This window comes from Pristiophorus japonicus, chromosome 1 (genome assembly GCF_044704955.1).
Source record: "Pristiophorus japonicus isolate sPriJap1 chromosome 1, sPriJap1.hap1, whole genome shotgun sequence".
NCBI classification, from domain to species: domain Eukaryota; kingdom Metazoa; phylum Chordata; class Chondrichthyes; family Pristiophoridae; genus Pristiophorus; species Pristiophorus japonicus.
Window position 1 is genome coordinate 21,664,797 of NC_091977.1, and position 27,827 is coordinate 21,692,623.

The window sequence follows — 27,827 nt, forward strand, 5'->3', positions numbered from 1 at the left end:
CCCTAATTGCCCCTTGAGAAGGTGGTGGTGAGCTGCCTTCTTGAACCGCTGCAGTCCCTGTGGTGAAGGTACTCCCACAGGGCTGTTAGGGAGGGAGTTCCAGGATTTTGACCCAGCAACGATAAAGGAATGGCGATGTATTTCTAAGTCAGGATAGTGTGTGCCTTGGAGAGGAACTTGTAGGTGATGCTGCTCCCATGCGCCTGCTGCCCTTGTCCTTCTAGGGGGTAGAGGTCACGGGTTTGGGAGGTGCTGTCGAAAGAAGATCATTAATAAAAATAGCAACTGAGCCACATAAGGAATTAGTAGAACAGGTGATCAAAAATTTGGGCAAAGAGGTAGGTTTTAAGGAGTCTCTTAAAGGAGGAGGGAGAGATACAGAGGTAGAGAGGGGTTTCCAGAGCTTGGGTATAGACAGTTTAAGGCACGGGCACCAATGGTGGAGCGATGAAAGTTAGGAATGCAGTAAGAGACCAGAATTATTGGAGTGCAGAGATCTTGGCGGGTGGTGGGGCTGGAGGAGGTTACAGAGATAGGGAGGGGCGAGGCCATGGAGGGATTTGAACACAAAGATGAGAATTTTAAATCCAGGCGTCGCTGGACTGAGAGCCAACGTAGGTAAAGCGAGCAGCCAGGTGACAGATGCGAGTTAATTTCCAGGCGGCAGAGATTTGGATCAGCTCGATTGTACGGAAGGTACAAGAACTGACAGGATTGCGCAGTACGTCATTTAGGGATTGAAAGTCTGATTTAATGAACAATGGGAGAATGGCCACACTCTCTCTCTGTCATCAATGAATCATGACTAAAATAGTTGGAACAAGCGGCTTTGAAACGTACAATTTCATTGGAAGGTCGTCAATTACAGAGGAAAATAGACCATGTCCAGTTTTTTAAATTCGAGGATGAATTCCATCATTTATTCTTCCATTTTTCTGATCCACTTATTCCCAAATCCTTCAGAAAGGCCACAGGCAGATTTCCAAAGGGTTAAACATTATTGTGCTTGTGTGTTACAGAATTCCAGAATTAATCTCTTGGATGAAGGATTTGCAGAAAAGTCTTCATAATCCTCCAACAATTAACTGCAGTCCTGAACAAGGACAGATGGAGCTATGTGTCACCAATGGAAGTCAGGAGGGACTCAGTAAGGTGAGACGAGGTGGATTGAATCAGTAGTGTCAGCTGTGGCTCAGTGGGTAGCACTTTCACCTCAGAGTCAGAAGGTTGTGGGTTCAAGTCCCACACCAGAGGCTTGAGTGCAACAATCTAGACCTGTACTGAGGGAGTGCTCGACTGTCAGAGGTGCTGTCTTTCAGATGAGATGTTAAACTGAGGCTCCGCCTGCTCTCTCAGGTAGGTATAAAAAGATCCCATGGCACTATTTTGAAGAAGAGCATGGGAGTTATCCCTTACATTGACTTCAATGGCGATGAAAATTGGACCGGAGATGGAGGGTAAAATCAGCATTGCAGTTAGGTTAAAATCACCCCCTAAACATTTTGACTGCTGCTTAAGATAAGAACATAAGAAATAGGAACAGGAGTAGGCCATCCGGCCCCCCGAACCTGCTCCGCCATTCAATAAGATCATGGCTGATCTGATCATGGACTCAGGTCCACTTCCCTGCACGCTCCCCATAACCCTTTATTCCCTTATCGTTCAAAAATCTTTCTATCTCCTTCTTAAATATATTCCATGACCCAGCCTCCACAGCTCTCTGAGGCAGAGAATTTCACAGATTTACAACCCTCTGAGAGAAGAAATTCCTCCTCATCACAGTTTTAAATGGGCGGCCCCTTATTCTGAGACTATGTCCCTTAGTTTTAGTTTCCCCTATGAGTGGAAATATCCTCTCTGCATCCACCTTGTCGAGCCCCCTCATTATCTTGTAAGTTTCAATAAGATCACCTCTCATTCTTCTGAACTCCAATGAGTATAGGCCCAACCTACTCAACCTATCTTCATAAGTCAACCCTCTCATCTCCGGAATCAATCTAGTGAACCTTCTCTGAACAGCCTCCAATGAAAGTATATCCTTCCTTAAATACGGAGACCAAAACTGTACTCCAACTCCAGGTGTGGCCTCACCAATACCTTGTACAGTTGTAGCAGGACTTCCCTGCTTTTATACTCTATCCCCCTTGCAATAAAGGCCAACATTCCATTTGCCTTCCTGATCACTTGCTGTACCTGCATACTAACTTTTTGTGTTTCATGCACAAGGACCCCAGGTTTCTCTGTACTGCAGCACTTTGTAATTTTTCTGCGTTTAAATTATAATTTGCTTTTCTATTTTTTCTGCCAAAGTGGATAACCTCACATTTTCCCACATTATACGCCATCTGCCAAATTTTATGGTCATGTTATGTTCATTTATTCCTAGACGATCCCTTACTAGGTGATCATTTATTAATCCTGTCTCATTACACAGTACCACATAGAAACAAAGAAAATAAGTGCAGGAGTAGGCCATTCGGCACTTCGAGCCTGCACCATCATTCAATAAGATCATGCCCCAGTACCCCTTTCCTGCTTTCTCTCCACAACCTCTGATCCCTTTAGCCATAAGGGCCATATGTAACTCCTTCTTGAATATATCTAACAAACTGGCATCAACAACTCTCTGTGGTAGAGAATTCCACAGATTCACAACTCTCTGAGTGAAGAAGCTTCTCCTCATCTCGGTCCTAAATGGCTTACCCCTTATCCTTAGACTGTGACCCCTGGTTCTGGACTTCCCTAACATCGGGAACATTCTTCCTGCATCAAACCTGGCCAGTCCTGTCAGAATTTTATATGTTTCTATGAGATCCCCTCTCATTCTTCTAAACTCCAGTGAATACAGGCCCAGTCGATCCAGTCTCTCCTCATATGTCAGTCCTGCCATCTTGTGAATCAGTCTGGTGAACGATCTCAGCCTGCTCCCTGGTTAGTTCCGCAACGTACTGTTCAAGGAAACTATCCCGGATACACTCTATGAACTCTTCCTCAAGGCTACATTGACCAATATGCTTTGTCCAATCAATATGAAGGTTAAAATTGCCCATGATTATTGCCGTTCCATTTTTACAAGCCTCCATTATTTCTTGATTTATACTCCATCCAACAGTGTAACAACTGTTAGGGGGCCTATAGACGATGCCCACCAGCAACCTTTTCCGCTTATTATTCCTTATCTCCACCCAAACTGATTCAACATCTTGATCTTCTGAGCCAATATCGTTTTTCACTAACGCACTGATCTCATCCTTTTATTAACAGAGCTACCCCACCTCCTTTTCCTTTCTGTCTGTCCTTCCGAATTGTCAAATTTCCCTGAATATTTAGTTCTTAGTCCAAGTCACCTTGCAACCACGTCTCTGTAATGGCTATCCGATCATACCCATTTGTATCTATTTGTGAGGTCAACTCAGCTATTTTGTTTCAAATGCTGCGTGCATTCAGATAAAGAGCTTTTAAATTTGTTTTATTACCATTTTTTCCTGCTTTGACCCCACTTTCTGATACATTTTTATGTCTATACATTCTGTCCCTTCCTGGCACGCTATTTCCCCCAGTGCTGCTCTATTGCCTTCTCCTTATTCTTTGACTTTTTAAGTTTTTGCTTCCTTAATCTTCCCCCTCCACTAATTAGTTTAGTGTCTACAGCCTAGATATTCGATTCGCCAGGACAATAGTCCCAGCACGGTCTAAGTGAAACCAACGGAACAGCTCCCTCTTACCCCAGTACTGGTGCTAGTGTCCCACAAACCAAAACCCATTTCTCCCACACCAGTCTTTGAGCCATATGTTTAACTCTCTGATCTTATTTACTCTATGCAAATTTGCTCGTGGCTCAGGTAGTAATCCAGAGATTATTACCTTTGAGGTTCTGCTTTTTAATTTGGCCCCTAGCTGCTCATAATCCCTCAGCAGAACCTCTTTTTTTTGTCCTATCTATGTCGTTGGTACCCACGTGGACCACGACAACTGGATCTTCCCCCTCCCACTCCAAGTTCCTCTCCAGCCCTGAGGAGACGTCCGTAACCCTGGCAACACAGCCTTCGGGACTCACGCTCTCGGCTGCAGAGAACAGTATCGATCCTCCTAATGATTCTGTCCCCTACCACTGCAACATTTCTTTTTACTCCCCGCACTTGAATGGCCTCCTGTACCACGGTGCTGTGGTCAGTTTGCTCATCCTCCCTACAGTCCCTGTTCTCGTCCACACAGGGAGTAAGAGCCTCGAACCTGTTGGACAAGATCAAGGGCCGAGACTCCTCCATCACTCCATCCTGAGTCCCCATACCTTCCTCACTCGTAGCCTCACCCTCCTGTCCATGACCACAGATCGAATTTGAATTAATCAATCTATACTGACTCACAGCGCCTCCCTCCCACCCCAAGAGTACCAGCATATTTTTTCAGGTAAAGAGCCCAATTCCGGGGTTTGTGATCTCCTACCTCCGAGAGATTAAAAAATTGGATAACTCAAATTCTGAGCTCCAAACCCAGCGCGGGGCAATTTCGCCCCCTTACAGTTGTCCTGTGAGGTAGAGGAGTGATCCCGAATCGTAACACACCGTACTCGGGAAGGTTCATGTTCTTAAATCCTGTGGAATAAAGAGTGAAACGCTGTTGTTTTTCGTCCCCTTTTTCCAGGTTTTCGAGATGCTACTCAGTCCTGGAGACTCCATTCTTCTGGACACTCCGACATATCCTGGGACACTGGCCTCCGTAAGAAGTGTTTTAAAGCTTGCTTGGAAAGAAGTTGTTCCCGTCCACGCTTGAGCACTCATCTGGCTCAGCGGATTGCTCGCCCGTTATCGAAACCATTCGAATTTAATAAGGTTGAAATCTGGCGGGTTTGGTCCCATGCCACTATTTAGAAGAAGAGCAGGAGAGTTATCCCAGGTGTCCTGACCAATATTTATCCCTCAATCAACATCACAAAAAAACAAATTATCCGGTCATTATCACATTGCTGTTTGTGGGAGCTTGCTGTGGGCAAATTGGCTGCCACGTTTCCCACATTACAACAGTGACTGCACTCCAAATGTACTTCATTGGCTGTAAAGTGCTTTGGGACATCCTAAGGTCATCAAAGGCGTGATATAAATGCAAGTCTTTTTTCTCTCTTTTTTTTCTCTTTTTTTTTTAATCTCTCTTTGTCTTTCTCTCCTCATTCTCTTCCACTCTCTTTGAACATAAGAATTAAGAGCAGGAGCAGGCCATACAGGCCTTCGAGCCTGCTCCGCCATTCAAAAAGATCATGGCTGATCATCGACATCAACTCCACTTTCCCGCCTGATCCCCATATCCCTTGATTCCCCTAGAGTCCAAAAATCTATCTCTCTCAGCCTTGAATATACTCAATTACAGCCTTCACAGCCCTTTGGGATAGAGAATTACAAAGATTCACAACCCTCTGATGGAAGAAATTTCTCCTCGTCTCAGTCTTAAATGGCCGACCCCTCATCCTGATACTGTGCCCCCCAGTTCTAGACTCTCCAGCCAGGGGACACAACCTCTCAGCATCTACCCCTCAGAATCTTATATGTTTCAATGAGGTCACCTCTCAATCTTCTAAACTCCAGAAAGTATAGGCCCAGTCTTACTCAATCTCTCGTCATAGGACAACCCTCTCATGCTCGGAATCAATCTTGTGAGCCTTCGTTGGATAAGGAGACTGAAACTGTGCACAATCCTCCAGGTGTGGTCTCACCAAAGCCCTGGACAATTGTAGTAAGACTTCCTTGCTCTTGTACGCCAATCCTTTGCAATAAAGGCCAACATGTCATTTGCCTTCCTAATTGCTTGCTGTACCTACATATTAATTTTCTGTGCTTCTTACACGAGTACACCCAAATCTCTCTGAACAGCAACAAGTAATAGTTTTTCACTATTCAAAAAAGATTCTGTTTTTCTAATCTTCCTACCAAAGTAAATAACTGCACAGTTCCTCACATTATACTCCATCTGCCAACTTACTGCCCACTCACTTAGTCTATCTATATTCATAAGAACATAATGTTGTGGAAAAATATTTCCGAGACTGTATAATATATATAAAGAGAGGTTTATTAAATCGGAGACAAAGCTTTGGGAGAAATGTTAAAGACCCCTGTCTTTGAACCATCTTCTCAAATTGGTATCTGCAGTGAAGTCCTTTTATCTTACAAATTACGTCACTTTACAACACATGCTTTAGCACTACAAAGCTGTTACTGTCGAAGGCTAAGCTTTTGATATATAACCCATCCTGCATTGTGACAGGGCAGTATAAACAAGTGCAGGCTTTTGACACCGGTATAAACAAACATACCTAGCACTTAACTCTCCAGTGTTCATAATGCATCAGTATTGTCCCTTACAAAATTCATTTAAAGGGGAAAATAAAACAAATGTTTGGTCCCGTATACAATCAAATATATGTCCAAAAATCCGCTCCAACAATAAGAATTAGGAGCAGGAGTAGGCCATCTAGCTCCTCGAGCCTGCTCCGCCATTCAACAAGATCATGGCTGATCTGGCCGTGGACTCAGCTCCACTTACCCGCCTGCTCCCCATAACCCTTAATTCCCTTATTGGTTAAAAATCTATCTATCTGTAATTTGAATACATTCAATGAGCTAGCCTCAACTGCTTCCTTGGGCAGAGAATTCCACAGATTCACAACCCTCTGGGAGAAGAAATTCCTTCTCAACTCGGTTTTAAATTGGCTCCCCCGTATTTTGAGGCTGTGCCCCCTAGTTCTAGTCTCCCCTACCAGTGGAAACAACCTCTCTGCCTCTATCTTGTCTATCCCTTTCATTATTGTAAATGTTTCTATAAGATCACCCCTCATCCTTCTGAACTCCAACGAGTAAAGACCCAGTCTACTCAATCTATCATCATAAGGTAACCCCCTCATCTCTGGAATCAGCCTCGTGAATCGTCTCTGTACCCCCTCCAAAGCCAGTATATCCTTCCTTAAGTAAGGTGACCAAAACTGCACGCAGTACTCCAGGTGCGGCCTTACCAATACCCTATACATTCCTTTGCAGGCATTTTGCATTCCCCACAGCTTACTTTCCCACCTAGCTTTGTATTGTCAGCAAACTTGCACTCAGTCCCTTCATCCAAGTCTTAATATAAAAATTGAAATCACTGAGGCCCAAGCACTGATCCTTGCGGCACCCCACTAGTTACAGCCTGCCAACTGGAAAATAACCCGTTTATCCCTACTCTGTTTTCTGTCTGTTAACTAATCCTCTATCCATGCTAATATATTACCCCCAGCCCCATGAAATATTATTATTATATAGCAACCTTTTTATGTGGCACGTTATCGAATGCCTCTTGGAAATCCAAATATACTACATCCACCAGTTCCCCTTTATCTACCCTGCCAGTTACATCCTCAAAAAACTCTACTAAATTGTTAAACATCATTTCTCTTTCATAAAACCATGTTGACTCTGCCTAATCATATTATGATTTTTTAAGTGCACTGTTACCACTTCCTTTATAATGGATTCCTGCATTTTCCCGATGACTGATGTCAGGCTAACTGGTTTGTAGTTCCCTGTTTTCTCGCTCCCTCCTTTCTTGTATAGTGGAGTTACATTTTATACCTTCCAATCCACCGGGACTGTTCTAGAATCTAGGGAATTCAGGAAGATCACAACCAATGCATCCACTATCTCTGCAGCCACCTCTTTTAGAACCCCAGGATGTAGGCCGTCAAGTCCAGAGGATTTGTTGGCTTTTATTCCTATTAGTTTGTCAATTACTTTTTCTCGACTAATATTAATTACTTCAAGTTCCTCACTCTTGTTAACCCCTTGGTTCCCTACTATTGTTGGTAGGCTTTTTATGTCTTCTACTGTGAAGACTGATGTAAAATATTTGTTTAAAGTCTCAGCTATTTCCTTATTCCCCATTATAATTTCACCTGTCTCAGCCTCTAAGGGACGAACATTTACTTTTGCTATTTTCTTCCTTTTTACATACTTGTAAAATGGTCTCAACACTCACTGTGTCACCACCGTCTACATCCCTCCAGTCTGGGAAACATCTGTTAACCATTAATCTCTGCTTCCTGTATTTTCTAACCATGCTGCCACAATTCCGTTAACACCACCGTAATGCTGTAATTTTAGCAACAAGTTTCCTAATGTGGAACCTTATTAAATGCCTTTTAAAAATCCATTCACACAATCTAGCCCATTGTTGTGCAAATAACTAGACTCTAAAGAAACACTTATAGTTCGAGTGTGTGAGACCCACTGATACAACAATAGACACAGAATCGTTTAAAATGCTGTCAGTTTAAAAAAATTCATTCTCGGGATTTGGGCCTCGCTGGCAAGGCCTTTGGTTATTGTCCATCCCTAGTTGCCCTGAGGTGTTGGTGGGTCATCCTCTTGAACTGCTGCAGTCCATGTGGGGCAGGTGCTCCCTCAATGCTGTCACGGTTTGATGCCAGGTCACTTCAGAGGTCAGTTAAGAGTCAACTGCATTGGCATGGGACTGGAGTCACCTATAGGTCAGACCGGGTAAGGATGGCAGGCTTCCTTCCCGCGTGAACCAGTTGGGATTTTTTTACAACAATCTGACAACTTCATTGGTCATTCTTACAGATTTCCACATATTAAAAACTGAATTCAAATTCTGAAACTGGCATGGTGGGATTTGAATTCCCAGCAACCCAATGTTCTCTCCTCTCCTGGCAGCATTAACTCCTGCCTGGGCGTGGTTGTACAAGAATCGGACACTCTCCAGCTCTGCGCCCAAGCGTCCAATGTCGGCAGGCTATTTCACCATGGAAAGGGCCAAAAAATCTTGGCCTGACCCTGCCCTCCCCCAACATCGATACTCCCGGACTTCCAAGCACAGGTACTGTATGACGATCAGGTATAAGAACCTTGAATGATTCATTTTTTATATTCCCCCACCCTTCACACCCTCCCTCACCCCCCTACCCCACACCTTGGGACTCGAGGCAATGTGGAACCACACTGGTTGGCTGAGATCAACTAACCGCACAGTCCAGAGATTGAATCTGGGGACCGTTGTGGCTCAGGTCCATGTTAATCAGTGCAGTTGCTAAGTGAGAGGGAGCTCTTACTTTACTACGAATGCGATTTCAAAGAAACCTTTATCCAACTGCAGTGGCCACTTGTGACCTTTGTGCTCCGGTGTATTGTAAACGCCTCGAGGAAGGAGTGACCAATCAGTTAATGGCCCTTGTTTCTGCACAGCTCCAACCACTCGGCTGCAAGATCTTGGACATCGCGAGTGACCAACATGGACTGATTCCGCAATCTCTGTCAGACATCCTTTCCCAGTGGAAGCCGGAGGATGCGAAGAACCCAGCCTCTGATATTCCGAGAGTTCTCTACACGATTCCAAATGGCGGAAACCCAACTGGAGCCTCCATGACTGCGGACAGGAAGAGGGAGGTGTATCAGGTAAGGCACAGCCAGGGTTTTGATGGACGGTAAGGTTGGCAAACTCTGCTTGGATATATTGCTGGAGGTTTCATCCCACGGACCTCCAACCACCCCGCACACAGAAACGGCCCCTTATTCCAACTCCCAATATTTTTAATGATGAATAAGCAAAAGAGTTCAAAGAAAATGGGGAAGGGGGGCGGGAAATGGACCTTTTCGTTTTTTAAAAAGGAGTGACTCCTGACAACGAAATGGAGTGACTCCTGACAATGACCCGGAAGCTGTGCAAATTAAAAAAAATAATGGCAAATTTAAAAAAAAAACTTTTACAACGGCTCGTGCAGCTCTGCAGTCGAGAGCCTCCCAACCACCCTCGCTCGGCAGAAAACCATTTTTAAGCGCAGTAATTAGCATCATCTCTCTCCCGCACTAATCTTTACTTTCCTGGGACCTTAAGCTTCTGGAACTCATTCCCTCCCTCAATCTTCCCTTCCTCCGACAATCTACAGGTGTTTAAAAGCCCGGCTTGCTGTCACCTCCCCATTACCCAGTCTCCTCGTTCCTTCTCAACCTCTGGTATCACGGCCCTGTATCACGGCCCCTTTGCTAGAGATATGTGAAGAGAAAAAGATTAGTGAAGACAAAGGTAGGTCCCTTGCAGTCAGAATCAGGTGAATTTATAATGGGGAACAAAGAACAAATTGAACAAATACTTTGGTTCTGTCTTCACTAAGGAAGACACAAATAACCTTCAGAAAATGCTAGGGGACCAAGGGTCTAGCGAGAAGGAGGAACTGAAGGAAATCCTTATTAGTCAGGAAATTGTGTTAGGGAAATTGATGGGATTGAAGGCTGATAAATCCCTAGGGCCTGATATTTTGCATCCCAGAGTATTTAAGGAAGTGGCCCTAGAAATAGTGGATGCATTGGTGATCATTTTCTAACACTCTATAAACTCTGGATAAGTTCCTATGGATTGGAGGGTAGCTAATGTAACCCCGCTTTTTAAAAAAGGAGGGAGAGAGAAAACAGGGAATTATAGATCGGCTAGCCTGACATCGGTAGTGGGGAAAATGTTGGAATCAATTATTAAAGACGTAATAGCAGCGCATTTGGAAAGCAGTGACATGATCAGTCCAAGTCAGCATGGATTTATGAAAGAAAAATCATGCTTGACAAATCTTCTAGAATTTTTTGAGAATGTAACTAGTAGAGTGGACAAGCGAGAACCATTGGATGTGGTGTATTTGGACTTTCAAAAGGTTTTTGACAAGGTCCCACACAAGAGATTAGTGAGCAAAATTAAAGCACATGGTATTGGGGGTAATGTATTGATGTGGATTGAGAACTGGTTGGCAGACAGGAAGCAAAGAGTAGGAATAAACGGGTCCTTTTCAGAATGGCAGGCAGTGACTAGTGGGGTACCGCCAGGTTCCGTGCTGGGCCCCCAGCTATTTACAATATACATTAACGATTTAGATGAAGGAATTGAATGTAATATCTCCAGGTTTGCAGGTGACACTAAGCTGGGAGGCAGTGTGAGCTGTGAGGAGGATGCTAAGAGGGTGCAGGGTGACTTGGACAGGTTAGGTGAGTGGGCAAATGCATGGCAAATGCAGTATAATGTGGATAAATATGAGGTTATCCACTTTGGTGGCAAAAACAGGGAGGCAGAATATTATCTGAATGGTGACAGGTTAGGAAAAGGGGAGGTGCAACGAGACCTGTGTGTCATGGTACATCAGTCATTGAAAGTTGGCATGCAGGTACAGCAGGCGGTGAATAAGGCAAATGGCATGTTGGCCTTCATAGCGACAGGATTTGAGTACAGGAGCAGGGAGGTCTTGCCGCAGTTGTACAGGGCCTTGGTGAGGCCACACCTTGACTGTGTACAGTTTTGGTCTCCTAATCTGAGGAAGGACGTTCTTGCTATTAAAAGCAGCGTGCAGCGAAGGTTCACCAGACTGATTCCCGGGATGGCAGGACTCACATATGAAGAAAGACTGGATTGACTAGGCTTATATTCACTGGAGTTTAGAAGAATGAGAGGGGTTCTCATAGAAACATATAAAATTTTGACAGGTTAGATGCAGGAAGAATGTTCCCGATGTTGGGGAAATCCAGAACCAGGGGTCACAGTCTAAGAATAAGGGGTAAGCCATTTACGACCGAGATGAGGAGAAACTTCTTCACTCAGAGAATTGTGAACCTGTGGAATTCTCTGCCACAGAAAATTGTTGAGGCCAGTTTGTTAGATATATTCAAAAGGGAGTTAGATGTGGCCCTTATGGCTAAAGGGATCAGGGGGTATGGAGAGAAAGCAGGAACGGGGTACTGAAGTTGCATGATCAGCCTTGATCATATTAAATGTTGGTGAAGGCTCGAAGGGCCAAATGGCCTACTCCTGCACCTATTTTCTATGTTTCTATGTTTCACCCCCCCCACCCCCCCGCACTCTCAATTTAAAGCAAATTAACCTAGTTTAATCACTTGTCAGGACTGTCGACACGGGAGCTGTTGGAAGAAATATCTGATCAGAAACACTGAAGCAGATGAATGGTATCTTGGCCTTTATTGCAAAGGGGATGGAGTATAAAAGTAGGGAAGTCGTGCTACAGCGATATAAGATATTGGTGTGGCCACACCTGGAATACTGCGTGCAGTTTTGGTTTCCATATTTACGAAAGAATATACTTAGTTTTGAGGCAGTTCAGAGAAGGTTCACTAGGTTGATTCCGGGGATGAGGGGGTTGACGTATGAGGAAAGGGTGAGTAGGTTGGGCCTCTATTCATTTGAATTCAGAAGAATGAGATATATCGAAATGTATAAGATTATGAGGGGGCTTGACAAGGTGGATGCAGAGAGGATGTTTCCTCTAATGGGGGAGACTAGAACTAGTGGGCATGATCTTAGAATAAGGGGCCACCCATTTAAAACTGAGATGAGGAGAAATTTCTTCTCTCAGAGAGTTGCACATCTATGGAATTCGCTGCCTCAGAGAGCTGTGGAAGCTGGGTCATAGACAATTTCTTAAATGATAAGGGGATAAGGGTTTGTGGGGAGCGGGCGGGGAAGTGGAGCTGAGTCCATGATCAGATCAGTCATGATCTTATTGAATGGCGGAGCAGGCTCGAGGGGCTGTATGGCCTACTCCTGTTCCTATTTCTTATGTTCTTCTTGTACTTATCACAATCCTGTTTCAAACATACCTGAATCAATTCTATAATTCACACAATTAATAAATGAACAAGATTTTTTTTTATCCGCTTCTTTATTCCTCATTTTGGGAAGTCTGGTGAGGGTCTGGAACTGAGCATGTGCGACTACTTCTGCTTTGCTGGCAGCAATCGTGTCCTTTCTATTTAAATGCCTTGTTGACGTCTCTCCTAGATTGTTCGTATAAGATCAAGTAAGACAGAACCAGTATATTGGTAGATGGTAAATCTAGATGAATTCCTGGAGACTCCAGGCTAATCCTGGAGAGAGTTGGCAACCCTACTAGACGTAGGTTCCCCTTCACACGATGGTGCTATTTGCACGCATCTTATGTTTCATGGTCCACCAGCGTATTGATTCATGGTCCTCATTTTCAAAACCCAACCACAGCCTGGCTCCAGCTATCTTCTTCGTTTTCCCACAACCAGTCCGAACCCTCTGCTTCTCTGACTCATCATCATAGGCAGTCCCTCGGAATCGAGGAAGACTTGCTTCCACTCTAAACATGAGTCCTTACTGGTTTGCCACACGCTCTTTCCGCTGCCTGCGCTTGATTTCTGCATGCTCTCAGCGATGAGGCTCGAGGTGCTCAGCGCCCTCCCGGATGCACTTCCTTCACTTAGGGCGGTCTTTGGTCAAGGACTCCCAGGTGTCAGTGGGGATGTTGCACTTTATCAGGGAGGCTTTGAGGGTGTCCCTGTAATGTTTCCTCTGCCCGCCTTTGGCTCATTTGCCGTGGACGAGTTCCGAGTAGAGCGCTTGCTTTGGGAGTCTAGTGTCTGGCATGCGAACAGTGTGGCCTGCCCAACGGAGCTGATTAAGTATGGTCAGTACTTCAATGCTGGGGATGTTGGCCTGGTCGAGGACGCTAACATTGGTGTGTCTGTTCTCCCTGGGGATTTGTAGGATCTTGCGGAGACATCATTGGTGGTATTTCTCCATCGATTTGAGGTGTCTACTGTACATTGTCCATGTCTCTGAGCCATACAGGAGGGTGGGTATTACTACAGCCCTGTAGACCATGAGCTTGGTGACAGATTTGAGGGCCTGATCCTGCTGGCCTCCTGCCCTCTCCATTCCACCACGAGACACCAGTTGTAAGATGCCCTAGTCGTGTCTACGTAGGGTTAGGATTTGGTTTAATCTCATATGTTTGAGGTTTGTGCTCTCTTTTTGCTTCAAACTCTCTCGTAGATTTGTGCTGTGGTTAGAAATAATGAAAGGGTGAAACTTGTTCATTCCCAGGATGCTTTTGGGTTTAATGGGTCAGGGTATAGTTTGGCTGACTTGGCTCTTTAGCTGCTGCTGAAAGTACAGGTTGTGTGATTCATGTCTGCTTGACTAACCTTTGTCACAGCATTGGGAATCAAAATGTGCCCAAGATAGCAAGCTGGACAATGGGCCATAATGATAAGCAAGTTGGCATCTGGAAGTTTTGTAGGAACGACCCCACTTCTGGGGGTAATGTTCACCATAACTGTTCTCGGGACATTATGGCCTGAATTTTCTCCAGGTGGGCAGGTTGGGGGTGAGGGGCCTCTGAGGCAGGCGAGAAATCCAGGAGGCCGACTTTAACGGCAGGGCCTGACTTGCATGTGAGGCCTCTGATTCCTCCCCACTGCCAGCCAGATTGAGAGGCTGGCTGGCTGTGGGTGGGTAGACCTGCAGATTCAAGCGATCGGTCCGGAGGAGGGATCGTGGCGGGTGGCAGGGTGAATCAACAGTCAGGGATAGCGGGAGCGGGGGTGGGTGGTCGGCAGTCAGGGTTCGCGGGGGAGGGGGCCGGGGGGGGGTTGTGAATCAACAGTCAGGGATAGCGGGGGAGGTGGGTCGTGAATTGGCAGTCAGGGTTAGCGGGGGAGGGGATCGGAGGGTCGGTTGTGAATCAGCAGTCTGTATTAAATGGGTGGCCCCTTATTCTAAGATCATATCCTCTAGCTCTAGTCTCCCCCATCAGTGAAAACATCCTCTCTGCATCCACCTTGTCAAGCCCCCTCATAATCTTACATGTTTCGATAAGATCACCTCTCATTCTTCTGAATTCCAATGAGTAGAGGCCCAACCTACTCAACCTTTTCTCATAAGTCAACCCCCTCATCCCCGGAATCAACCTAGTGAACCTTCTCTGAACTGCCTCCAAAGCAAGTATATCCTTTTATAAATATAGAAACCAAAACTGCACGCAGTATTTCAGGTGTGGCCTCACCAATACCCTGTATAACTGTAGCAAGACTTACCTGCTTTTATACTTCATCCCCTTTGCATTAAAGGCCAAGATTCCATTGGCCTTCCTGATCACTTGCTGTACCTGCATACTAACCTTTTGTGTTTCATGCACAAGTTCCCCCAGGTACTGGTATGGCATGGGAGGCCTGCTTATATACAGTGCTCCCAAGGGATGCTGGGATCGCTTGGGACTGCAACAGATATGCCCTCTGGTGGCAGTAGTGTGCAGGTTACATAGGGTTGCACACATAACATCACTCCCTCCCAAAGTCAGTAGTACAGTTATTTACAGGGTGAGACGATCTGGAGCTTTCCGCTCTCTAGTCGATCGTCTCGGTACAAATGCAGGTGCAGGTGAGTTGGTTGGGCCTTCGCTGGGCTGCTGCGCAGTTGGCCTTGCTGGGCTGCTGGGGATGATGAGTTCAGCTTCGTGGTCAACCGTGATGTCGGTTGCCACTTGTGTGTGTGTCGAGGCGTTGAAGTTGGTGGTGTCATCTTCAGGTTGCTGGTGGCAGTCTGTGAATCACAGTTTGGTTTGGTCCAAATGCTTTCTGCAAGTAAGTCCATTTGTGAGTTTGACCTGAAACACTCTACTCCCTTCTTTGGCTATGACAGTGCCAGCAAGCCATTTGGGACCATGTCCCTAGTTGAGTACAAATACGGGGTCATTGACTTCAGTATCGCATGACAAATTTGCGCGATCATGGTGCATGTTTTGTTGATGCAGTCTGCCCTCGACGTGATCATGGAGATCAGGGTGGACTAGAGAGAGCCTTGTTTTGAGCGCCCTTTTCATGAGCAGCTCGGCTGGGGGAACCCCGGTGACCGAGTGGGGTCTTGTGCGGTAGCTGAGCAGGACTCGGGACAGGCGGGTCTGCAGGGAGCCTTTCGACACGCATTTCAAGCTTTGCTTGATGGTTTGGACTGCCCGTTCTGCCTGGCCGTTAGCTGCGGGCTTGAACGGGGCACATGTGACATGTTTGATCCCATTGCGGGTCATGAATTCCTTGAATTCAGCGCTGGTGAAGCACAGCCTATTGTCGCTGACAAGGACATCAGGCAGGCTGTGCGTGGCAAATATGGCTCGTAGACTTTCGATGGTGGCAGTGGACGTGCTTACAGACATTATTACACACCCAATCCATTTTGAATAAGCATCCGCAACAACCAAAAACATTTTGCCTAGAAACGAGCCCGCAAAGTCAACGTGGATCCTAGACCACGGTTTGGAGGGCCATGACCACAAAATTAGCGGTGCCTCCCTGGGTGCATTGCTCAGTTGAGAGCAAGTGTTACATTGGCGCATGCAATACCTCAAATCTGAGTCGATGCCAGGCCACCACACATGGGATCTGGCTATAGCTTTCATCATTACTATGCGTGGGTGGGTACTGTGTAGGCCGCGCATAAACATTTCCCTGCCTTTCTTAGGCAATACCATGCGATTACCCTATAAAAGACAGTCCGCCTGTATGGATATTTCGTCTTTGCACCGCTGGAACGGCTTGATCTCTTCATGCATCTCCGCTGGGTTGCTGGATCAGCTCCCATGGAGGACACAGTTTTTTACAAGGGACAGTAAAGGATCCTGGCGTGGGTGGGTACTGATCTGGCGGGCCGTAACGGGTGACTTTTTGTTTTCAAATGCATGCATCACCAAGAGCAAGTCTGCAGGCTGTGCCATTTCCACCCCGGTGGTGGGCAATGATAGCCGACTGAGAGCATCAGCGCAGTTCTCTCTGCCTGGCCTGTGGCGAATTACATAGTTATATACAGACAGCGTGAGCGCCCATCTTTGGATGCGGGCAGTGGCATTGGTATTTATCTCTTTGCTCTCTGAGAATAGCGCTATGAGCGGCTTATGGTCAGTTTCTAACTCGAACTTAAGCCCAGGCAGATATTGATGCATTTTTTTTAACCCAGTAAACGCACACCAGAGTTGCTTTTTCAATCATGCTGTCGGCCCTTTCGGACAAGCTCCTGGATGCATAAGCGACCGGTTGCAATGTTCCCGATTCGTTTGCTTGTTGTAACACACATCCGACCCCGTACGAAGACGCATCGCAAGCTAGCACTAAATGTTTACAAGGATTATACGGGACAAGCAGTTTGTTGGAACATAACAGATTTTGGGCTTTCTCAAAAGCTGTCTCTTGTGATTTCCCCCATACCCAATCACTTCCCTTACGTAGCAACATGTGTAGAGGTTCTAGCAAGGTGCTTAACCCGGGTAGGAAATAACCAAAATAATTGAGGAGTCCCAGGAATGACCGCAGCTCTGTCAAGTTCTGTGGTCTCGGTGCTTTCTTGATGTCCTCCATTTTGGCGTTGGTGGGCCTGATGCCGCCTGCCGCAATTCTCCCGAAGAACACGGTCTCTGGCGCCAGGAAAACACACTTCGAGCATTTCAACCTGAGTCCCACATGATCTAGCCGACTTAGAACCTCTTCCAGGTTCTGCAAGTGTTCGATGGTGTCCCGACCTGAGATCAATATGTTGTCCTGGAAAAGCACGATGCGCGGAACCGACTTTAGCAGACTCTCCAAGTTCCTTTGAGAAATAGCCGTGGCCGATCGAATCCCAAACGGGCATCTATTGTAGATGAACAGACCTTTGTGCGTGTTGATGCAGGTGAGGCCTTTCGAAGATTCCGCCAGCTCCTGCGTTATGTAGGCCGAGGTCAGTTCCAACTTGGTGAACGTCTTCCCTCCTGCCAGTGTCTGCCTTGGGTAGCGGGTACTGGTCCTGCAGCGAAAAATGGTTAATCATTATTTTATAGTCCCCACAAATTCTGACCATGCCATCGCCCTTGAGAACCGGAACAATCGGACAGGCCTACTGGTTGAACATGGCGCGATGATGCTTTCTCGCTGTCTAGCTCGATCTCCACTTTCTCTCTCATCATATATGGCACCGCGCGTGCCTTGTGGTGGATGGGTCATGTACTGGGAATCAAGTGGATCTGCACCTTCGCCCCCGAGAAACTTCCAATGCCTGGCTCAAACAATGGCGGAAATTTGCTCAGAATCTGGGCACATGAGGCGTCATCGACGGACGAAAGCACTCGGATGTCGTCTCAGTTCCAGCGGATTTTTCCCAGCCAGCTTCTGCTGAACAATGTGGGGCCATCTCCTGGTACAATCCATAGTGGGAGTTTGTGCACTGCTCCATCATAGGAGACTTTTACTGCTGCGCTGCCAATTACAGGGATCAGCTCTTTAATGTAAGTTCTCAGCTTGGTATGAATAGGGCTCAGCTTGGGCCTGTGTGCCTTGTTGCACCACAGCCTGTCGAAGGCCTTTTTGCTCATGATGGACTGACTCGCACCCGTGTCCAATTCCATGGATACTAGAATTCCGTTCAGTTCAACATTTAACATGATCGGTGGACATTTCGTGACGAAGGTGTGTACCCCGTACACTTCTGCCTCCTCAGTTTGAGTCTCTAGTTCAGTTTTATCTGCCATGGATCAGTCTTCCTCTGCAAAGTGGTGGTTTGCAGGGTTTGCAGCTCATCTGCAAATTCGCTGGAGGTGTCCCATTGTTCCACAGCCCTTGCACGCATAGTGTTTGAAGCGGCATTGATGGGCTCGATGATCACCTCCGCAGCGCCAACAAGATGCTTTGTATTAATGCTTGATGGCGGACTCTGGGTCATCTGAGGTCATGCAGCTGCAGGCATGTACGTTTTGCCATATGCATTCCTGCCTGAAAACGACGTTACTTTATGTACAGTACTTGCCGAAACATCTTTATGCTGCAAAATTTGTTTGGTGTTATCGCTGGTGGGCATAAATGCCTGGGCTATCGTTATGGCTTTGCTCAGGTTCGGTGTTTCAACAGTCAATAGTTTGTGAAGGATAACCTCTTGGCCAATGCCAAAAAAGTCTCTTAGCATTTGCTCCCGGAATCCATCGAATTAGCAATGTCCTGCAAGGCACCTTAGCTCGCCACTTCCTGGCCTTCAGACATGTGTAAGAGCGATACCTTGCCATCAGAACGCTATCCTTCAGATTTAGGTGCTCCCGGACCAGCGAACACAGTTCTTCATACAATTTTGTTGTTGGTTTCACTGGAGCAAGTAGATTCTTAAGCCCATAGATTGTTGCCCCGCAGACGGTGAGGAGGATCGCCCTTTGTTTGGCGGCGTTCACACTCCCTTCGAGCTCGCTGGCCACGAAGTATTGGTTGAGCTACTCCACAAAGACCTCCCAATCGTCCCCTTCTGAGAATTTCTCTAGGATGCCAACAGTTCTATGCATTTTTGCGTGACGGTTCATTATCTTGTCGCCAGTTATTATGTCTTGAATAAAGCAGTGTAACTGAGTGCTGTAGACATGCGTACGTGTGACCTTAGAATAAAGAGACTAACGCCAGAGTACTGGTACAGCATGGGAGGCCTGCTTATATACAGTGCTCCCAAGGGATGCTGGGATCCTTTCGGACTCCAACAAGGGCACTTCCTCTGCTGGCGGTAGTGTGCAGGTTACATAGGGTTGCATACATAACACCCTTTGCAATAAAGGCCAAGATTCCAATAGCCTTCCTGATCACTTGCTGTACCTGCATTCTATCCTTTTGTGTTTCAAGCAGAAATACCCCCAGGTCCCGCTGTACTGCAGCACTTTGCAATCTTTCTCCATTTAAATAATAACTTGCTCTTTGATTTTTTTTCTGCCAAAGTGCAGGACCTCACACTTTCCAACATTATACTCCATCTGCCAAATTTTTGCCCACTCACTTAGCCCGTCTATGTCCTTTTGTAGATTTTTTGTGTCCTCCTCACACATTGCTTTTCCTCCCATCTTTGTATCATCAGCAAACTTGGCTACGTTACACTCAGTCCCTTCTTTCAAGTCGTTAATATAGATTATAAATAGTTGTGAACCCAGCACTGATCCCTGCGGCACCCCACTAGTTACTGGTTGCCGAGAATTAACCATAATCCCGACTCTCTGTTTTCTGTTAGTTAGCCAATCCTTTATCCATGCTAATATATTACCCCCAACTCCGTGAACTTTTATCTTGTGCAGTAACCTTTTATGTGGCACCTTGTCAAATGCCTTCTGGAAGTCCAAATACATCACATCCACTGGTTCCTCTTTATCCACCCTGTTTGTTACATCCTCAAAGAATTCCAGAAAATTTGTCAAACATGACTTCCGCTTTATAAATCCATGCTGACTCTGCCTGACCGAATTTTGCTTTTCCAAATGTCCTGCTACTGCTTCTTTAATAATGGACTCCCAACATTTTCCCAACCACAGATGTTGGGCTAACTGGTCTATAGTTTCCTGCTTTTTGTCTGCCTCCTTTTTGAAATAAGGGCATTACATTTGTAGTTTTCCAATCTGCTGGGACCTCCCCAGAATCTGAGACTATGTCCCCTAGTTTTAGTTTCCCCTATGAGTGGCAATATCCTCTCTGCGTCTCCACCCAGGGGAAAGGTGGGGTGCTACTTCTGCATTACTGCTGCTTAAGGACATTGAGTGTGTTTGGACTTGGTTGAAGACAATTAAAGGCAACCATATTTGGTGTCCGATTCAAATTCTCTTACGCAGTCTTTCATGCCTTCTGCAGCTCTCTCCCCAAAATCAGTTTTTCCTTTTCTATCCTTATATTAAAAATCATCATCTTCAAAAAAAAATCTATCTCTTTTGTGCTCATGGCTTCAGTTTTCCCTTGTCCCCAAATCTTTCTAATCTCCTGGAAATAATGGCTTATTTCCATTCAGCTGATACTGCTCATCAAGGTTTCCATTGATCAAAAACACTTGTATTTGTGGACTGAACTTTGTGACACCTTGTGTGTTCAGTACCAGAAAGCCTTACAAAGAAAAGCAAAGAGTTTTAATCGAGTAGATGGAAAGAAACTGTTTGCACTGGCAGGATGGTCGATAACCACTTGGCAACGATTTAAGATAATTGGCAAAAGAACGGGGGTCGCGACGAGGAGAATTTTTTTATGCAGCGAGTTGTGGTGATCTGGAATGCACCGCCTCAAAGTATTGTCCACTAATATCAAAAGAGTCACTTCTAGATCAATATCTCAACAATAATCAGATTTGAGATTCACACGTGAATGGAATATCCAATAAGCAAGATGCTGTCATCAGTTCCCTAATTGGGATCAATTCCCTAATGGTGAACCTTGCAAGGGATCTTCACCAAAGTGTTTCCCTGACACCTTAGCTCTTTCAATTCAACTCCTCATCAAAGAATTGTCAGGAAATTCACCGTCCCCTGTCTAGAGACAGCAGGAATGGGGTACTGAAGTTGCATGATCAGCCATGATCATATTGAATGGTGGTGCAGGCTCGAAGGGCCAAATGGCCGACTCCTGCACCTATTTTCTATGTTTCTATGTACTAAGGGGGAAAAGTTGCCCTTTTTTATAGCCCCACTAGCGCCTCTGGGGGTGCTAATGGGGCACAACGAGGTTATCGCCCAGGGGAAGGGGTCGATAGCGTCTCTGGGGAATTTGCCCCGGAGGTTTGGGGGGGGGAGTGGGGGCGCTGTGCTGGTCGCGCCCCCTCCGCCACTTGCGTCGAGCGCCGGTCCCTTTGCGCCCCGCGGGCGGTGAGGATGGTGCCGGCCAATGTCACCGGCAGCTTCACGGATCGGCCCTTAAGAGGGGGGCCGTTTGTGCCGTGAGCCGCCATATTTTTCTGTTAGCCGACTCTTTTGTCGGCCCGACAGTGGTTTCCCTGGCCTCGACTGGGCCGGCGTCCTGCAGCCCCACACTCCATTACACCTCCAATAGCGCTGCGCCTCTGTTGAGGGGCGGAAGGGGCAAATTCTGCACCGAGGCGGAACTTCCAGTCCAGGCGATAAATGTCCAGAAGGCTGCTGCCTCCAAATGGGGCACAGGGCAATTTTGCCCCTAAATCCTTGAATTTGGCTCTTCAACCAGTCCTGACCACACTAACCCCTTTTAAGATACATATAAGCTGTTGGGTGAAAGAGTTCATCTCTTCTTGTTAAGTAATCAGCAAAGAAGTCAGACCATGAAATCATGAACTAACAATTCTTCACTAACTCTTCATGTTAAACAGTAAGAGTGTGCAGGCACTGAGGTAGATATTTGATGGAATTAATGACTGAGGTTGTAAAGATTGTTCACTCGGGTAACTGAGCATCAGATGCCCTTACTTATTACAAGTTTACTTACTACAAGTTTATATTTTACTCAAATTACTTGAATTATCTGCCTAGCTCCATCTGATGGAGCTCTTGATCCTCTCTCCACCTTTCTCTCTCTATATTCCTTTCCTGACTATGCTGATCTTTTCCCTCCTTTCACATTCCATGCAACTGGATTTACTTCTATGTCAATAATATTGGGCTGGATTTGAGGCTTTTCGGTTTTCGGGGCGAAAAGGGAGACGGGGCGGGGAAGTTACCCGCCTGGGATAGTTTGAGCTTTAGTATTAAGTTTCGGCATCTGGGTCCTGTGTCAGAGGGCACAGCGCGAAGGGAGGCGTTGTACACTTTTCGTGGGGTAAGGATGGGAAACTCGCGAACTAAACTGCCGGGCTGTGTGCGCTCCGAGAGGCCGGGGAGGGGCGGGGAGCTTCTAAAATAAAAACACAAAAACATTCCCAAAACATTGCCCCCGCCACCACAACACAACTCATTAAAACAATTAAAAGAACAAACACTTACCTTCGGAGTATTTTACCTTACTCTGCACCGCCGGCTATGTTGGACCGCAATGATTTCCCAGGCAGTCATTGCGGGCGTATTTCTGGGCCGACGGGTCGGGCAAAAGTCCCAACTACAGCCGGTGTCACAACCAGAGGTGTAGCACACCCGGGCACGGCTCTTCCCGGCGGTACTGCTCAGCACCGTCGCTAAACCCGCCCGGAGGTTCGCGACGGGGCGCGGGAGACCTGAGCGCCGCCTTTCATACCGCTCCTGGGGCGAGACACGGAGCGCAAAGGACCAGAAAATCCAGCCCAATCTTTTATATGTTGTATTAACAAAGCAAATTCAACAACTTGCATTGTTGCGCACCTTTTTAATGTAGAACAACATTCCAACCGAATCGGACAAAAATCGACAGCAAGACAAAAGATGGAATGGGCCTTAAGGAGGTTTGAAGGAAGAGGCGGAGAGGTTTTAGAACGAAATTCCAGAGTGCGGGGCCTAGCTGGTTGAAGGCCTAGCCTCCAAGGATGGGGCGAAGGGAGAGAAATATGCACAAAAGGACTGAGTCAGAAACAGCGAGCTTGGGAGAGGGGTTCTGGACTGCAGGCAATTGCAGAGATCGGGCGGGTGATGCCATGAAGTGTTTTAAACACCAGGACGAGAATTTTAAATTTGGAGACCTTATGAGGCCGGGAGCCAATGTAGACCAGCAAGGACAATGAGAGATTGGTGAGCAGGGATAGGATGTGGGCAGCAGAGATTTGGATGAGCTGAGGTTTATGGAGGATGGGAGCCAACCGAGGAGAGCATTGCACTCGTCGAGGATACGGAGGAGGTTTTCAGCGGTAGTGGGCTGAGGCTGGGGGGGGGGGGGGCGATGTTACGGAGGTGGAAGTAGACGACTCCAGGGTTGCAAAGCCTGGTTCAGCCTGAGACAATGGACAGGAAGGGGGAAATCGGTGGTGAGAGTACAGAGTTTGTGGCGGGCACCTAAGCCATAATTGCTTCGATTTTCAATTCAGCCGCTTCCTATGTTTGTGGCAGGGATTCCCTTATTTGGCGATACCTTGGGGTTAGGGTTTAATGTAGTTGCACATGTGAAGCGCTTAGCAATAAATTCTTCATTTCTGAAGAAATGGATCAAATTTTCTCATTAACCGCAGGACTATTCGTCGGGCTATAAATATGACAGTAAGACGATCTAGGTAAGAATCAGGCCATTGGGACTATTTTTGAGGATTCCTTTCACTTTGGCCACAGTAACAGCAAGGTTACAGGATAAGATAATGGCCCTGAAATCCCGGTCAAGGCTTCTTTCGGACGACTGCCTCCGACCGGATTCCGGTGGGGAGGCCTTCTCTTCCCGCGCTGCAAATCGCGCTCCCATCCTCCCGTCCTCCAGGTTCCCACGCAGAAGGTGCAGTCACGTGTGACTGCTCAGCCAATCAGGTAAAGTATTCCACAGCATTCTCTTTAATAGCAATGAGAACTCCGTATCTACGAGTTCTCAGTGTTATTAATGAGGGGAAAAAACACACTAAACACTATAATAAAAAAATAAAAAACACACCTCACATAATTAAAATTAATTGAAATTAAAGTTAATAAATGTCTTAAAAAATATATATCTTTTTCCGAATTTTTAATAAAGTTTTGTAATTAGGGTTAAAAAGAAACTTACCTTTGTGGACAGGGTTTTTAACATAAAAATTTGTTGTTAAATTTTATTTTTATATGTTTTCATTATGTTTTAAAACTCTTACGCAGATAAAAGTAAGCTATGTGCCTGCTTTTACCAGGCGCAAGAGTTTTCTGGACATTTGCTGAGCAAGAGATGGGTAAATACCGCAATCTTGCCCATGCCAATGTCCTGGCTGTGGGGATACGGAGAGCTTGACAGATCGGAAAAGCCAGTTTTCGGTGCATGCGCATTGTGCGGCGAAAACCGGCTTTTGCGATGCCTTCCCGGGTACGTACACACTCTGTACGGACCCGGGTAGAATGAGATTTCTGCCCCAGAAGAGTAATGCCTCTGGGTGCTGACTCTTGTGGTCATCAAACATCAATCCTTCACTCATCCTCGATACCCCTCGGTGTTTTGAGTTCCATTGACCAATGGGAACCAAGATGCTAACTGAGCGATCCCTTTGCTCACGGGGCTACCTTGACGTACCTATGGTTAGCATTATCCCTTTCAGTTTTCCCCGCGTTCTGCAGGAATGCTGCAAACTCCATGTTGAAGACACCTTGATGCCTTTTTAGGCCACTTTGGCCGCTCGCTCCAGTGTGAAAACTCACTCCTTTGCTGTTGGCATTTCCACACCAGAAACTGTCACAAAACAGAGGAATGATTCACACCTGGAAATGAAGACACGAGGAAAAACGTTCCATGTATAAATTCAATGTGTACTTTTGTTTTTGCAGATTGCCAGACAATACGATTTACTGATAATTGAGGATGATCCTTATTACTTTATGCAGTTTGAAAAGGTAAAAGAAAGACTTGCATTTCTGTTGCGCTCAGGACATCCCAAGGGAATTTATAGCCAATGAAGTTCTTTTGAAGTGTAGTCAGTGTTGTAATGTGGGAAACACGGCAGCCAATTGCACATAGCAAGTTCCCATAAACAGCAATGAGATGTTGATTGAGGGATAAATATTGGGCAGGACACCAGGGCATAACTCCCCTGCTCTTCTTCAAAATAGTGCCATGGGATCTTTTACACCCACCTGAGAGGGCATACGAGGCCTTGGTTTAATGTCTCATCTGAAAGACGGCATCTCTGACAATGCTGCACTCCCTCAGTACTGCAGTTGAGTGTCGGCCAAGATTTTGGGCTCAAGTCTCTGGGGTGCCACAACCTTCTGACCGAAAGGCGACAGTGAATCATAGAAATTTACAGCACGGAAGGAGGCCATTTCGGCCCATGTCCGCGCCGACCGACCAAAAGCTAGCCTGACTGATCCTATTTTCCAGCTCTTGGTCCGTAGCCCTGTAGGTTACGTCCATTTTTAAATGTGGTGAGGCTTTCTGCCTCTACCACCCTTTCAGGCAGTGAGTTCCAGACCCTCACCAACCTCTGGGTGAAGATATTTCCCTCATATCTCCTTTGCATCTCCTCCCCAAGTACTTTAAATCTGTGCCCCCCTGGTTGTTGACCCCTCTGCCAAAGGAAAAAGGTCCTCCTATCCACTCTGACCAGGCCCCTCATAATTTTATACACCTCAATCAGGTCTCCCCTCAGCCTCCTCTGATCCAAAGAAAACAGACCCAGCATCTCCAATCTTTCCCCATAGCCAAAATTCTGCAGCCCAGGCAACATTCTTGTAAATCTCCTCTGCACCTTTTCCAGTGCAATCACATCTTTCCTGTAAGGGTGGTGACCAGAACTGCACATAGTACTCCAGCTGCGGCCTAACCAGTGTTTTATACAATTCAAGCATAACCTCCTTGCCTCGACTAATAAAGGCAAGTATTCCATATGCCTTCTTAATCACCTTCTCTACCTTGCCTTCAGGGATTCATGGACCTGCACTCCAAGGTTCCTTTGTTTCTCTACACTTTTCAGTGTCATACCATTTAACGTGTATTCCCTTGCCTTGATAGACTTCCCCAAGTGCATTACCTCACACTTATTGAATTCCATTTGCCACTGTATGACCCACCTGACCAGTACATTGATATCTTCCTGCAGTCTGCAGCTTTCTTCATTATCAACCACACAGCCTATTTTAGTGTCATCTGCGAACTTCTTAATCATACCACCAACATTCAAGATCAAGTCATTGATATATACCATAAAAAGCAAGGGACCCAGCACTGAACCCTGTGGAACCCCACTGGATACAGCCTTCCAGTCACAAAAACATCCATCACCCATTACTCTTTGCTTCCTGCCTCTGAGCCAATTTTGGATCCAACTTGCCACTTTGCCCTGGCATTTACTTTCATGGCCAATCTATCATGTGGGACTTTATCAAAAGCTTTGCTAAAATCCATATACATTACATCATACGCACTACCCACATCGACCCTCCGGGTTACTTCCTCGAAAAATTCAATCAAGTTAGTCGGACACGACCTTCCCTTAACAAATCCATGCTGACTGTCGTTGATTAATCCATGTCTTTCCAAATGAAGATTTATCCTGTCCCTCAGGATTTTTTCCAATAATTTTCCCACCACTAAGGTTAGGCTGACTGGTCTACCCCTTTCTCCCTTTTTAAACAAAGGTACAACATTAGCAGTCCTAATGCAACTACAATGGCAAGTGGTGAAGTGTTAACTAAGTGACTGTGAATATTAATTTAGCTCCTTTGAGCTGTTGGGTTAAATAACTCTGATGAGCTCTGATGAAAATTATGATCAGAGCCTCTGCTATTTCCTCTTTTGTTTCTCTTTACAGCCTGGGATACATTTCATCCGGGCCTGGGGATTTATCCACTTTCAAAGCTGTTAAGCCCCTTAATACTTCCTCTCTCACTATGTTTATCTTATCTAATATTTCACACTCCTCCTCACTCATTGCAAAGTCTGCATCGCCCCTCTCTTTTATGAAAACAGGGACATGGTATTGCTGCCCACTGAGTGTATGCACTGTTCCTGAAATGTTGGATCTTGCAGTTGGTCACACAGAAGCCTAAGTGTTGAAATTTCTGCTTTAAAAATGCTAGCCATTATTGGTACAAACCCTTGTGCTGGGAGAACAAACACAAATTACGTCTTGTGGTTATGTTACCAGTGATTTAGACAACGAGAGTTCAAATACTACCATGGCAGTTTGAGAATTTGAATTCAGTTTTAAAAATCTGGTAAGAAAAATTCAGTAAAAGTGACCGTGAATTGTCGTAGAAACTGAGCTGGTTCACTAATGACCTTTTAGGGAAGGAAACTTGCCGTCCTTACCCAGTCTGGCCTATATGTGACTCCAGTCCCACACAAAGCTGGTTGACTCGTAACTGCCCTCTGAAATGGCCGAGCCAGCCAGCCAATCAGTTCAGGGCAGCTAGGGAAGGGCACGAAATGCCGGCCTCGCTGGAGACATCCACACCCCGAGAATGAATCTTAAAAATCAAAGCCAGAAAAGTCTCCCTTTTTGATCCTCACTGCTCACCGTCATCGTCTATATTTGAAACAACTGATGAGCTCATCGGAGTTATTTAAACCAACAGCTTGAAGGAGCTGAATGAATATATGCACAGTCACTTAGTCAACACTTCCCCAGTTGCCATTTTAGCTGCGTGTTGATACGTTCTCCCAGATACCGTTAGGCTGAGCGGTTCCACATTTTGAGCAGAAAGATTCAGGAATGCCGGA

General features: G+C 46.1%; 1 protein-coding gene across 4 annotated transcripts in view; it reads left to right on the forward strand.

The window, feature by feature from the left end:
* Positions 1-27,827, forward strand: part of aadat (aminoadipate aminotransferase) — an 86,992-nt gene that overhangs the window by 23,866 nt on the left and 35,299 nt on the right. For 3 of the 4 annotated variants that reach the window (XM_070878081.1, XM_070878107.1, XM_070878090.1), the window contains exons 4-7: positions 1,020-1,152; positions 4,645-4,719; positions 9,228-9,437; positions 24,935-25,000. In XM_070878081.1, coding sequence (XP_070734182.1) covers positions 1,020-1,152; positions 4,645-4,719; positions 9,228-9,437; positions 24,935-25,000 — 484 coding nt within the window. The remainder of the gene's footprint in view (positions 1-1,019; positions 1,153-4,644; positions 4,720-9,227; positions 9,438-24,934; positions 25,001-27,827) is intronic. The other variant, XM_070878099.1, reaches the window with a different exon arrangement.